Raw genomic sequence first — 13978 nt, forward strand, 5'->3', positions numbered from 1 at the left:
ACTAATATTATAAAGCTGAAGAGTTTGTTTGTTTGTTTGAACGCGCTTATCTCAGGGAATACTGGTTCGAATTGTAAAAATTCGTTTTGCGTTGAATAGACCATTTATCGAGGAAGGCTTTAGTTTAGGCTATATAACATCACGCTGCAACTGTAAGGGGCAAAGAAATAATGGAAAATGTGAAAAACAACGGGGAAAATTATTTATCCTTGAGGGCTTCAATGATGCCCAAAATAACTATTCCACGCGGACGAAGTCCCGGGCACAGCTAGTTTAAAAATAAATAGTTATTCAACCTCTTTAAAATGAATAAGTGTGATCAGTGATTTATCAACGTTATGTGCAGTTTTACTTCATTATATTCCAAGTTTTAGCAATGTAAAAAAATGTATCAATTAGCTCAACGTGGCCTATCAGTATTTTCAAGACTGTTGGCTCTGTCCACTCCGCAAGGGATATAGACGTAATTATATGTATTCAAATTATCCGTTTTCCATAGTGACAATTATATATACATATACAGGGTGACTTTTAATTCAACTGCATAAATTTAACTGTTAAGTGTACTAATCTAAAGGATATTTAAAAACATTAAAAGAAAAATATCGGTTCATATTTCAGAAATTACGAAAAAAAATAAAAGTATTTAAATCCACGATCCTAAATACGTAATATCACCCCGGCCGGCGGAAAAGCGACGCGTAAGATTCAGAGGTCAACGACACAATTCATTCAGCTGAGCGATCTCGACAACTCTGTACTTTACTTGATCTTGATACTAAAAAAATAATTTATTTTTCAGACATTTATTTACATGTTTTAATTTCTTTTTGTAGTATTGGTCTTTAATAAAGCGTGTGACGTAGTTTTTGAGGGTTTTTTAAATGTGAAAATGATGACGTTTAATTTAAATAAAAATAGGCTCAAACGGCTCAGAAGCATGGGTATAGACTATGTTTAAAAGGATGCAGTTGTTTTAAATGTCACCCTGTATATATAACATGATTATATGTATGTATGTGTGTATTCAAATTATATCTGTTTTCCACAAAATAAAAAAATAAAATTAAATAGAATTATATATATATATACAAATGTTACTGACCGCATCAAGGAAGCTGTTGTACTTGTGGTACTCCGGCCTGTTCCGCTCGCAGAACTGGCGGAACAGGTGCTTGCCGATCGGCTGCTGGTCCACCACGTAGTCGTAACCTACATCTGAAACAATGGAAACGGTCAATCGTTAGTTTTCTGGCTACTTTGGTCAACTTTATCTTTTGTCTTTACCTGTGAGAAGACAGGGCCAACAATCTCGAAAAGATTTCAGTCTTTCAGGCCTTCAGGCCACGTTCAGCTGAATAGCTCGACGATAGAACTGAGATTGACTGAGAGACCCGAAAAAACCCAACAAAGCATTTAAATACTAATCTCAGTACTGGGTGTGTGGTTCCCGGCACCAATACAAAAAAGAATAGGACCACTCCATCTCTTTCCCATGGATGTCGTAAAAGGCGACTAAGGGATAGGCTTACAAACTTGGGATTCTTTTTTAAGCGATGAGCTAGCAACCTGTCACTATTTGAATCTCAATTCTAACATTAAGCCTTAATAGCTGAACGTGGCCATTCAGTCTTTTCAAAGACTGTTGGCTCTGTCTACACCGCAAGGGATATAGACGTGGCCACATGTATGTATGTAGCACTGGGTACCCACCTGATTACTCAAGAAGTACCAGGTAAGCGGGAAGATATCAGTGGCGTAGTCTCTTAGACTTGGAGCGAAATAAAACGCGAAGGTCAAGACCGAGCGGGATGGCGACGCACTGTGGATGCCCTCTGCCCCAGCTAGGGGACATAGGACCTTAAGTCAAGTAAGTCAGTCTCTTAATGAAAAATAGCCACTTTTCGCATCTGTCTCCAGTGGGAATAAACAATAACGTTTCTGTTCGCACTTTTGTACGTGATTGTACCTACTGATCGTAAAATAACTTCTCTAGCGTTATCTTATAAAAACAGCCCCTCGGGTGTGTTTATATTATGAGAGGTTATTGTACGAAATTGCTTTTGGCTAACATATTGTATGGAAACCATCTCCTCGCGTTAGAAGCTCAAGATTAAATTCATTTGATTGTGAATCAATATAATTCAACTCACTTTTTTGAAAGAATTTAAAGAGTTTCAAAATGGATTCCTTTTATGATCTCGACCTCTGTGGCGCGGCGGTAGTAAGCTTATCTGTGAGAAGATCGGAGGTCCCGGGTTCGAATCCCGGCTAGGGCATGATGAGAAAAGAACTTTTTCTGATTGGCCTGGTTCTTGGATGTTTATCTATATAAGTATTTATTATAAAATATAGTATCGTTGAGTTGGTATCTCGTAGCACAAGTCTCGAACTTACTTCGAGGCTAACTCAATCAGTGTAATTTGTCCCGTATATATTTATTTATCGTAGGAAATTGCAAGTTTTGTGGTAAATTCCTAAAGCCGCACCCCATTGGTGCAGTCACTACAAATTTTCTTTCTCGGAACACAGGTTCCGATTTCGATCACTATGCTGATGAATTGGGCTGGATTTTGGATGATTTATTTAATTACAGTATATACCACAGACACAAAGCTAATCAAGCAAAATACTTGCACGAAACCAAACCAAAAGAATATTAGCGATAAATCGAGAAATGCCCTAATGCAAGATAACTGAAGATTTAGACGCAAAGTTTTGTTGTACTCATACTGATTATTGGATTTCGTTCCGTGCTCCCCTGGGAAAATTGGGTAATCGGGTCTTATCAATTGTCTTAATCGTTGTGGCAATCCGTCAAATCGAGAACATAGGGTGAGGAGTCAGCTTCCACAAACAACCTTAATAAAACACCGAATATTATGTATGTATGACGCTTTAAAAAGAAATATTGTGACATTAAGGTAAAATACGAGCGTTTCAAATGCAAATTTTACTGGGTTGGAATAGGAGGTTTACAAGTCTAAGGTGTATTTAAAATAGGAAATTTTTCTGATTAAGAAGTCTTAAGAAATAAAGCTAAATTTCCTTCGGGAAAAGGCTTTGCTGAATCACTTTTGCGCCTGACGAGATACTACGTCCGGACGGAATCTCACATAAGGTAATATGGAAGTCCTTTAAAAGTCTACGAGATCTGGTGTATAAAATGGAACAGACACCCATTAACATATTGCTTACGCCGGAACAGTCTTACGAATTCTCGATCAGGTCACGTGTCAAGATTCGTTTCTATCCATCACAAAACGTGCACAATAACGCTAAATAATTTCTACTCCAAAAATTCATAAAATATACTCCATAAGTAAATAATACTTACATGTACAAAAATTTAATATTAAAATAACCAAAAAAAAAAATAAGTAGTTAGTTAACCAGCTTCATTATTAATTTCATTAGTCAAAGTCATTCGTCTATCACATCACTAGTGCCGCCCCGCGATACCGTATCATTTAATCTGCTAATTATATACCGATAATAAGCCAATAACTAAGTTACTGATTAAACTAACGGCGCTTTGATTAATATTTTAATCAAAAAATAAATATCCATACTTACTTATATAATAAATGTGAAAAAAAAATGTTTCTTGTTGGTCCGTCTTTCAACTCAAAACCACTGATCCGATTTCCAAGAAATTTTGCAATTGTGTGGAGTACGGATAAGTCTTATAATGCGGACGAAAGCTAGTATTTTGTATCATAATAAGTAATCTTTTGGCCTACAGTTGCCTGAAAAGGCACATAAAAATGTATCGACATTTTATTGAGCGAAATTAAATGTTTATAAGTCAGTTTATACAAATTTTCAAATTTAATACAAACGTCTAATAATATTTTGATAACAAAATATATATTTTAACAAAAGCGAATACCCAGAAAAAAAATTGTCTAAGATAATATCACAACGATAACCTATATCATGTCATAGTATCAATTAGCAGAAAGCAATGATTCATTAAAAGTACTTGAATAACTTGACAAATATTTCCTTATACTAGCTGCTGTCTGCGGCTACAACCGCAGGAATTATTCGCGATAAAGGTACCTATTCAATATTCTCTTCCTTATCCCAGTTCTCATATGAACAAAATACTTTATCTGTAAATTATATTTTTACTTCCAAAATTTTTAATCTAATTACTTGAATCTCATTACTTCCTCCTTTAAAGGCATGCGGTTGACTGTGGCCCGTAGGCCATATTAGCTTATTGGCTTGATGACAGAATTGAGATTCAAATAGTGACAGGTTCCCAGCCCATCGCCTAAAGGAAGAATCCCAAATTTATAAGCCTATCCCTCAGTCGCCTTTTTCAACATCCATGGGAACGAGAAGGTGTGGTCCTATTCTTTATTTTTTTTATTGGTGCCGGGAACTACACGGCACAACAACATACTTCTCTATCAGCGTAATTCTGTCGTGTTTTCAGCAGTGCGTTTGGAATTCATACGAGCACTCCACGTATACTTAAGACGATATACGTGGAGATTTCATAAGCTCACAAGCAAATACATTAATATATTATATCTCTGTACGTTCTTGGCATACTCCATTTGGGGGGTTGGCATGTAAACAACATATATTTGTATAGTCTACTAACACTATATCATGTAATATCCCAATACCAACTAATGTTATAAATTCGAAAATAAATATATTTGTTTGTTACCCCTTAAGGAGTTATCTACTGAATTATTCTTCTAGAAATATCACGAATATATATTTAAGTGTGTGGAAAACGATATGGGGTACCTTTAATCCCGGTAAAACTATATAGTTCTCGTGGGATTTGCGAAAAACCTGTATTTTTTGTAGGTGGAGCTAAATTCGCCGATTTTTCGTAGATGGCGTAAAATTTTTTGTTGTTGATTGCGCTTAATACACATGGCAAAGCTGTGGGTAAAAGTTAGCAGATAGATAGATAAACTCTTTATTGCACCATAAGAAAAAGAAAAAAACAGAAAAAAACACACAGGTAGTCAATGAGGTACAAAGGCCTTAGTAGCCTATGCTTGATGGATTTGCATATTTCCTTAGTGGCCTTTTTACGACATCAATGGGCAAGTGGTGATCTTTATCTAAAACGCCGAGAACCATACGGCAAAACACCTTCTTCCTTAACTTAGTTTCGGTTGCGTCCTCACCGCTCTGGAGAGGAGCCCGGGGTTTGCCTTTGACCATGGATCCTGGATTGGGTGAGTCAGGTTTTTACACGAAGCAAATCTCATCTGACCTCCACAAACTTTGCATGTAAACCTAATTAAACTAATACGGGTATTGGATCCACGGTTGTACATCCAGTTGCCTGAATGTGCAGGTTTTCTGAATAAGCTGCTTCAGCTCCCGTCTGACCTCCGCAACCTTTGCGAATACGGCACAAGACCATATAATGGAAAATACAGTAATTATTCTCCGACAAGGAATAAAATAAAGCTGCCCTGGTATAACTAAAATTCCGTTATCTGCCAAATCCTTGTTTTAAGTAAAACGTCAAAATGCGGTAAAAATTTAAACTGATGCCATTCATCAATGAGAACGCCTATTTATGACTTAAAGGTACCAAAAAGTCGTATATACAGATCGAAAGAGATTTTTTTTTCTTATTCTACTGGTAAAATAGGTGAAAATCCTGATGTCAGATAACGGCATTTTAGTTTGACCACGGCAGAAAGAGTGATTTACCTTACATAAATTAAGAAACCAGGCAAAATACAGAACCAAAATTATTATTAACGATATCAATAACAACTGGTACTCTACCGGCTTATCAAAAGTACATAGGTACGAATCCCTGAAATTTCAGGAATTTTTTCCTATACTCTTTTAACTGGCATACAAATTCTAATTGGCAACCCTACGCAGATTTCTCGAACGTCGATACGCGTGGGCGTAAGGGATTTAATAATAATAAAAAAAAAACGAGAGCAAAAATGTAGCCATTATTAAAGGCTTATGTAACGAAATCCATGCAAAGTATAATAATTTTGTGCAAAATATACATACACACATATGGTCACGCCTATATCCCTTGTAGGGTAGACAGAGCCAACAGTCTTGAAAAGACTGATAGGTCACGCTCAGCTATTTGGCTTAATGATAGAATTGAGGTTCAAATAGTGACAGGTTGCTAGCCCGTGGCCTAAAAGAAGAATCCCAAGTTTATATAATATCCCTTAGTCGCATTTTACGACATCCGTGAGAAAGAGATGGAGTGGTCCTATTCTCTTTTCCATTGGTGCCGGGAACCACACGGCCGTCGCAATTGTTGTTCCCAAGGGAATAAAGCCTCTTAGTGTCATGATAAGGTTGTTACAGCCGGCCAAGTTTTTTGCTCCGCCAAATAAAGCAAGTTATTTCATTACTAAATAATTACAAATATGGTAACAGCGAATATCACTAAAATAGCTTTATTGATGTTTAAAATAGAGCCGTCAGGGTAATTAATATGACTCAATATGTCCACAAGGCAAATAAATAATTATAAATACAACATTTGTATGACGCACTGTTTAGGTGAACATATTCTACCTGCGCATGACACGAATACCAGTATAATCGAGTATTTATGCATTCCATTTGCACTAATGTATCACAATTTACTTAATATGTACTCGATTGGTACTACACTAGTTTCGTTCCGTCGTTTCTCGGTTGGGAATTGCGAAAGAAATCTAAATTTATAACTGGGAATAATAATTTAACTACAATTTTTTTAATAAAGTTTCGGTCTTTTTTTTTTTGCTTTACCCCTAAGCTTAAAAAGAAAATGTATGTACACCGGTCGCCTTAACACAGTCATATACATACATAAAATCACGTCATTCTTCCGTTGGGGGTAGGCAGAGGCTACATCTTTCCACTCGTCACGATCTCTGCATACATCTTTCGCTTCTTCTACATTTTAACTGTTTTTATGCAAGCTCATAGATGTCAATTATTATTGTATTAACCACAAAATGTTTTTTAATTTTCAAAAATTAAAGTATGGCATAGGCATTTCTAAAATTAAAGTATGACTAATAGAAAAGTTATTCTCTTTAATCTAAAAACCTGACTCACCCAAATCAGGATCAAGCTCGTCAGTTTCGAGTACACTTGACTTAACCTTTTGCCAGAACGTCTCTGGCAAGAACAAACACTAAAAACTAGAATCATATAAATATTTAACGTGGCTCCCGTACTAAAAACGTGTTCCTATTTTGATCGAAATTGATAATTATGAATGAATAGTACGGAACCCTTCGTAATCCGTCTCGCACTTGGCCAGTTTCTTCAAACGAGCGCCCTGTATAAAGGTTGATATCCTTTGGCAAATTCTACAGTACAATCTCGATTTATTATTCAAACTAAGTAGTTAACATTTCAGCATTGAGTAATTTGTTACATTCAAAAACAGTTTTGCGGTATATTTTATCGCTGGCCAGCGGTTTTGTTAACCGCAAATAAATCATTATCATTTAACAAAAAAATTTATATTAAACGGCTATTGAAACGGTAGTTTTCCCGGTTTGATTTTGACTTTAAAAAAAGGTGAGTATTATAAGTTCGTCGGGTACTGATGTTTCATTTTGCGGGCAGATTATAAAAAATAAATAAATCGTTTTTATTTTGAGATGATGTGCTAGGAATTTTCAATCATAGAAAGACAAAACTCTTTATTGTACCATAAGAGTAAAACATACAAAACAGACAGAGATGGTACAAAGGCGGACTAATCGCAAGCTCTTCCAGTCAACCTTTGGGTGGAAGGAAACCGAACAGGAGTTTGGCGTTGGCGCAGAACAAGATAAATAAATGTTTAAACATACAACGCACACAGAATATATACCTATATACAATAGATATAATACAGTAATATAATAATATATACATATATCATACTAAAAATATAGAGAAAAAGATATGCATTTTTGTTTGTTTGTAACGAATAAACTCAAAAACTACTCGACTGATTTTCACGAAATTTGGCATAGACCATTCAATATACCCTCGGCACTAACATAGGATATATTTCTTGAATTTCCCACACGAGCGAAGCCCCGCGCAAGAGCTTGTACTCAATAAAGATTGAACGGCCTTTTTCTAAAGTACTGAAAACCCACCACCTCACATGACATCAATTATTTTGTCCTTCAATGTGCCGTGCGGTTCCCGGCACCAATAAAAAAAGAATTGGACCACTCCATCTCGTTTCCATGGATGTCTTAAAAGGGGACTAAGGGATAGGCTTATAAACTTGGGATTCTTCTTTTAGGCGATGGGCTCAATCCAACATAAAAGCCAAACAGCTGAACGTGGCCAATCAGTCTTTACAAGACTGTTGGCTCTGTCTACCCCGCAAGGGATATAGACGTGATTGTATGTAAATTAAATGTTAGAAATGTACCTACTTTCGCTAACACGAACCTTCTCGTTCATTCCAGTATAATTACAAAATGTTTCCAGCATCCTGCCACTGGGAACGATACAAAGACAAAAGTTTAGTCGATACAGCGTCGACCTTGACTCGTCCTCCACGAATTGAGGCTGGGAAGCGCTCATAATGAGGAATCTTGAAGTAAACCCGTACTATGTGACGGTAAATTTCTTTTTAAGTAATACTCAACAAAACTATATAAATGAGAATTCACTGTTTGGAAATGGGTTCAAAATTTTATATAGACGTAAGTAGGTACTAAACACTATCCTACGACCAGCGACGTTTGCTCTCTAACAGCGCACCCTTTCTTAAAATTGGAAATATATTATCAAGATGTTAATGTTGTGATAAGAGTAATGAGTGTAGAGGAAGCGGGAGAGGACTGTAAGGATCGTAGCAAGTGGAAATCCATAGTCTCTGTCTACCCCAATGGGAAACAGGCGTGATGGTATGTATGTATGTAATGTACGATCATAGTTAGCACTCAAGGAAATATATATTTATGTATATACCTGCGGCAAAAGAACCACCAAACGTCTTACACAAAATTAAACAATATAATCCTACTAATATTGTAAATGCGAAAATTTGTTCGTATGTCAGTATGGATGTTTGTTACTCTTTCACGCAAAAACTACTGAACCGATTACGATGAAAGGTATGTATGTAGGTAGCTGAAGAGCCAGAATACCATATAGGCTACTTTTTATCCCGGAGTTGCCGCGGGATTCATTCCTAATTGAATTCCACGCGGACGAAGTCGCGGGCGGCCTCTAGTATTAAATTAAAAAAAAGAAATTGTTGCAAAGTTCTTTGTTCTAGAAAAGTTTGTAAAAGCTCCGACTTCGCTATTCAATGCAACATCCCGGAGCAAGGGGGTTTATAGTTTCATGAGGCCAAGAACTTTGTTGGAGTTAACAAGAAAACTAATATCATAAATGCGATAGTAAGTTTGTTTTTTACCTCTTCACGCGTTATCTAATAAACCAATCTTCTTCAAATTTTACGGATATATAATTTAATAAGTTAGTAAATAAATGCTTTATTGTTCACTAAAGGAGTACATTACAAATATAAAACAGTACAACCTACAGTACAAAGGCTGGTTTATCCCTGGCGTATTTAGAGTTAGGCGTAGTAAGAGTCTGAAGAAGGACGTAGGGTACTTTTCATCCCGGTGAAAACTATAGTTATCTAGGGATTTGCGAAAAATCTGTATTCTTTCGTAAGTGGCGCTAAATTTGTGTTAATTCGCGCCTGTAGGTGGCGCTTATTGCGCGCGGGCGGAGCTGCAGATAAAAGCTAGTACTTTATAAGAATAATATCCTGCTTCATTCTCTGCTAGCATTTGGTTGTCTTCCAATCCATTGAAAAGAGCCCGGAGTCACAATGCAAAAGTGGGCAGATAAAGTTTTAATACTGAGTGACTCTTCAAGAAACGAAAGCATAACCCAGGTTAGGTCTTGATTCAGTTGCCTGAAAATAAGTTTCCTCGCCGTAAGAGCACCAACCTACCTTTTTGACAAACGTTGACAAGACATACGACTTAACTTCCATCTCACTCTGTGTGGAGATAGAACATATCTCATGATCGCGAATCGACCACAAGTTAGCATTAAATATATATTAAATATATACGGGACAAATTACACTGATTGAGTTAGCCTCGAACTTAGACTTGTGTTACGAGATACTAACTCAACGTGCTGTATTTTATAATAAATACTTATAAAGATAAACATCCAAAACCCAGGCCAATCAGAAAAAGTTCTTTTCTCATCATGCCATGACCGGGATTCGAACCCGGGACCTCCGGTGTCACAGACAAGCGTACTACCGCTGCCCTACAGAGGCCGGCCGGCCGTCGTCATTGAAACAAGTAAATTCATAACTGAGAAACGAGTGTGGGGAACATAGTAGCCGAATGAACGGATACGCTTACGAGTCTGATATCTTTACTATACAATATCGTAAACGAGGTAGACAGAGCCAGATTCGATAGCCTCGTATAGATAGATGACGTAGAAGTCTACAATTTGCGTGGAAACAGAAAAATACTCAATATTATTCTTCGCTACTAATCGAAGCGAAATAATTTCGGAGCAACTGATTTTTCTTACAACAATACTAATCTCACAAAACAAACCACAAGTTGTGTGTATATTCAACTGTGTGACAATAAGGAATTTCCCACAATGTGTGTGTTGTGTTTGAGACGTAACAAAAACAAACAAACATGGGCCGAATCGATTTATCCGTAGGACGTATAGTTATTCAAAGCGCGATTCTGTGACGAGTGGCCGATGGTGTAAATTAAAAGAGTCGAACTGATTCAATGATAATGTATTCCATTCCAATTGATTCGATGATAAGATCAGGGAAGTCCTGGCGAAAGGTCAGGTCAAGAATACCCGAATCCGACGAGAGTGCGTGAAGAATTATAAATGTGGATAAGGTGAAAGTATTCAGGGATCGTAGCAAGAGGGATGATGTAGTATCTGCCCTCAAGGAAAGAGGCGTGATTTCATGTTTGGATTTTCCTTATGCAAGCATGCCGCCTTTGTGATAAAAAGGGGATTTTCTTTTTCTTTCAATACATTTATGCGGGGTTATTTACGAATGTTGATAAGCATTATGTCTTCTTTCTCTTTTTATCTTTTCGATTTACTTCAGGGTTAGAGAGAGACTGAAGATAAAACAAATGCCTCGTCGAAGTGCTCGAATAAGCTATTTGCTAATGCATTCACAGACGTCGGCTACAGAGTTTAGAGTCACCAAAGTTGCCAAAAGAAGTTTTCACAACCCCACACATTTGTAACCTAAAAAAAAATAATTAAATGGACATGCCAATTACAACGAAACGAAATAAAATAAGCATTCAGACGTAGTTATTTAATAATGAAGCACAGTGAGTTAACACTAAGTAACACACTGCGATCAGACAAACCCGTCGTGGTTTTAAAAATCGACAGATTTTTAAATTAAATATTCAATTACTTGATACATTAAAAGAAAAAAATAAAAGATTTTATTTGTCCTATCGCTTATAACTTGGGCCACACTCCCAACCCGTGCTCTTCCCAAGTTTTATTGACTTGGCGGTTCTATAGCTCCGCAACTTACAAGACGGGGCGTATTACGACACGCCATCTTTCGACGGGCCAAGCCATAAAACAAAAGCCACCAGATAAATAAAACATGAACTTATTTAAGTAGCGCTTTGATATATTAATCGGTATTAAATTTGGTCGTTACATCATTTTGGTTAGACGGTTTGGTCATGTGGAGAGGATGAATGAAAGCAGATTGACTAAGCAGATATAAAAGGAGAGTGTGGAGGGAAAGGTCGGAGTGGGAAGGCCTAGACGAACGATCTTGATCAAATTAAGGACGTCCTGGTAAAGGCTCAGGTCAAGAGTACCCGAAACCGCCGAGCTTGCATGAAGAGAGAATGTGGATGAAGCGAAGGAAGTATGCAGAGATCGTAGCAAGTGGAAAGATGTAGTCTCTGCCTACCCCTCCGGGAAAGAGGCGTGATTGTATGTATGTATCATTTTGGTAATGGGCTGCAATGACGGAAGGTTGGTAGGTAGACTCATGGGGTGTGATGGGATAAGTCCTATATGTCTTTATCCTTTAACGGGGTAGACAAAGACAAATATCTCGAAAACACTGGAACGCCATGTTCAGCTGTATAGCTCAATAATAGACTTAAATAAATAATTACGAAACAAAAGCTAGTTACATCAAGATACATACATAATATAATCACGTCTTTATCTTTCACTGGGTAAACAAAGCCAACAGTCTTTAATTTGGCTAAAGGATGGGATTTAAGATTCAAATAGTGACAGGTTGCTAGCCCATCGCCTAAGAGAAGAATCCCAAGTTCATTAGCCTATCCTATTGCGACATCAATAGGCAAGAGATGGTGGATGGGTCCTATGCAAAAGTGCCGGGGACCACACGGCACCACGTTCTCCCCGTGGACCAACTGATATGCACAACAAGTTGTACCATCCCCTATTCCTTATAGCTGTGCCCGCGACTTCGTCCGCGTGGAATACCATATTATGGGCATCATTGAAGCCCTCAAGGATGAATAATTTTCCTGGTTTCTTTCACATTTTCCATTATTTCTTTGCTCCTTATAGTTGCAGCGTGATATTATATAGCCTAAAGCCTTCCTCGATAAACGGTCTATTCGACGAAGAGTTTTTCAATTCGGACCAGTATTTCCTAAGATTAGCGCGTTCAAACAAACAAACAAACTCTTCAGCTTTATAATATTAGTATAGAAAAGGATCATAATCAAGATCCATGATCCAATATCAGATTGAATCTGTAACTAGGGCATCAGACGATTGACCTGTGCACCAGTGCCATCTGGCCATTTGATTGGTCATTTAGTAGCAATGAGCGTACCAACAGAGAATTCGTGGGAGACTGGCGATAGTTTATAGTTCGGTAGGGTTGGCAAAAGTAGGAAAATTCATTCGTATTTGTTTACTATACACGTGGTAACAACCCTGTTTGATAAGGATTGAAAAAAAAAATACTAAACAAAATATGTGCCGTGTGGTTTCCGTGATACCAGCTTTTACCCGTCAAGAACCACAGAGAAGCGTGCATTTTGCGCCACATACACGCGCGAATTTTGCGAAAAAATTAAGTTTTCGCGCAAACCGTTCCGCGGGAACTAAAGTCTTTACCGGAATAAAAAGTACCCTATGTCTAGACTCTTTAATTACATATACGCAAAATTTCAAGAAAATCTGTTCAGTAGATAACGCATGAACAGAAAACAAACACACAAATAAACCTACTTTAAAATTAGTATGCATTTTCAACCATGTGCGTTGTTCAACCAGTTAATATTTTTTTATTTTATAAGCAAATATTTTTCATTAATATATTTTTATTTCCATTAAAAAAAGATATCAGAGTGGGCAACCCTAGCAATCATCCGAAGTATCCGGTGTCGTGCGGCGAATAATTCACGGCTTATGGCGTTACTCGATTACTGGTAATTGATCCCGCGACCTCTCGTTGAGGTTTGGCCTTCTCGCCGCTACTCCACTAAAACTGTGGCCACAAGACGCCCCCGAAATCTATACAAATATTAGCTTATATTTGTATAGATTTCGGGGTTAGCTGAAGAGTTTGTTTGTTTGTTTGAAGGCGCTAATCTCAGGAACGACTTGGAATTGAATGATTCTTATTGCGTTGAATAGACCATTTATTAAAGAAGGCTATATAAATCACGCTGCAACTATTAGGAGCATAAAAATAATGGAAAATGTGACAAAAACGGGGAAATGTATTCATCCTTGAGGGCTTCAATGATGCCCAAAATAACTATTCCACGCGGACGAAGTTGTGGGCACAACTAGTTTTTATATAAAGAATATGTGTTTTTATTCTTATTTTTTATTTGACTAAAACAACTTAATTTATTTAGTCAATTTTATATGTACACTAGTGACCCGCCGCGGCTCCGCACTTGTAGTAATTATACATATAAACCTTTCTCTTGAATCA

General features: G+C 37.2%; 1 protein-coding gene across 1 annotated transcript in view; it reads right to left on the bottom strand.

Moving 5' to 3' along the window:
- The window catches only part of LOC106140129 (G protein-coupled receptor kinase 2), a 64794-nt gene that overhangs the window by 22408 nt on the left and 28408 nt on the right, over positions 1-13978 (bottom strand). The window contains exon 3 of the mRNA XM_060950924.1: positions 1106-1218. Coding sequence (XP_060806907.1) covers positions 1106-1218 — 113 coding nt within the window. The remainder of the gene's footprint in view (positions 1-1105; positions 1219-13978) is intronic.

This window comes from Amyelois transitella, chromosome 23 (assembly GCF_032362555.1).
Source record: "Amyelois transitella isolate CPQ chromosome 23, ilAmyTran1.1, whole genome shotgun sequence".
In the NCBI taxonomy this organism is placed as follows: Eukaryota; Metazoa; Arthropoda; class Insecta; order Lepidoptera; family Pyralidae; genus Amyelois; species Amyelois transitella.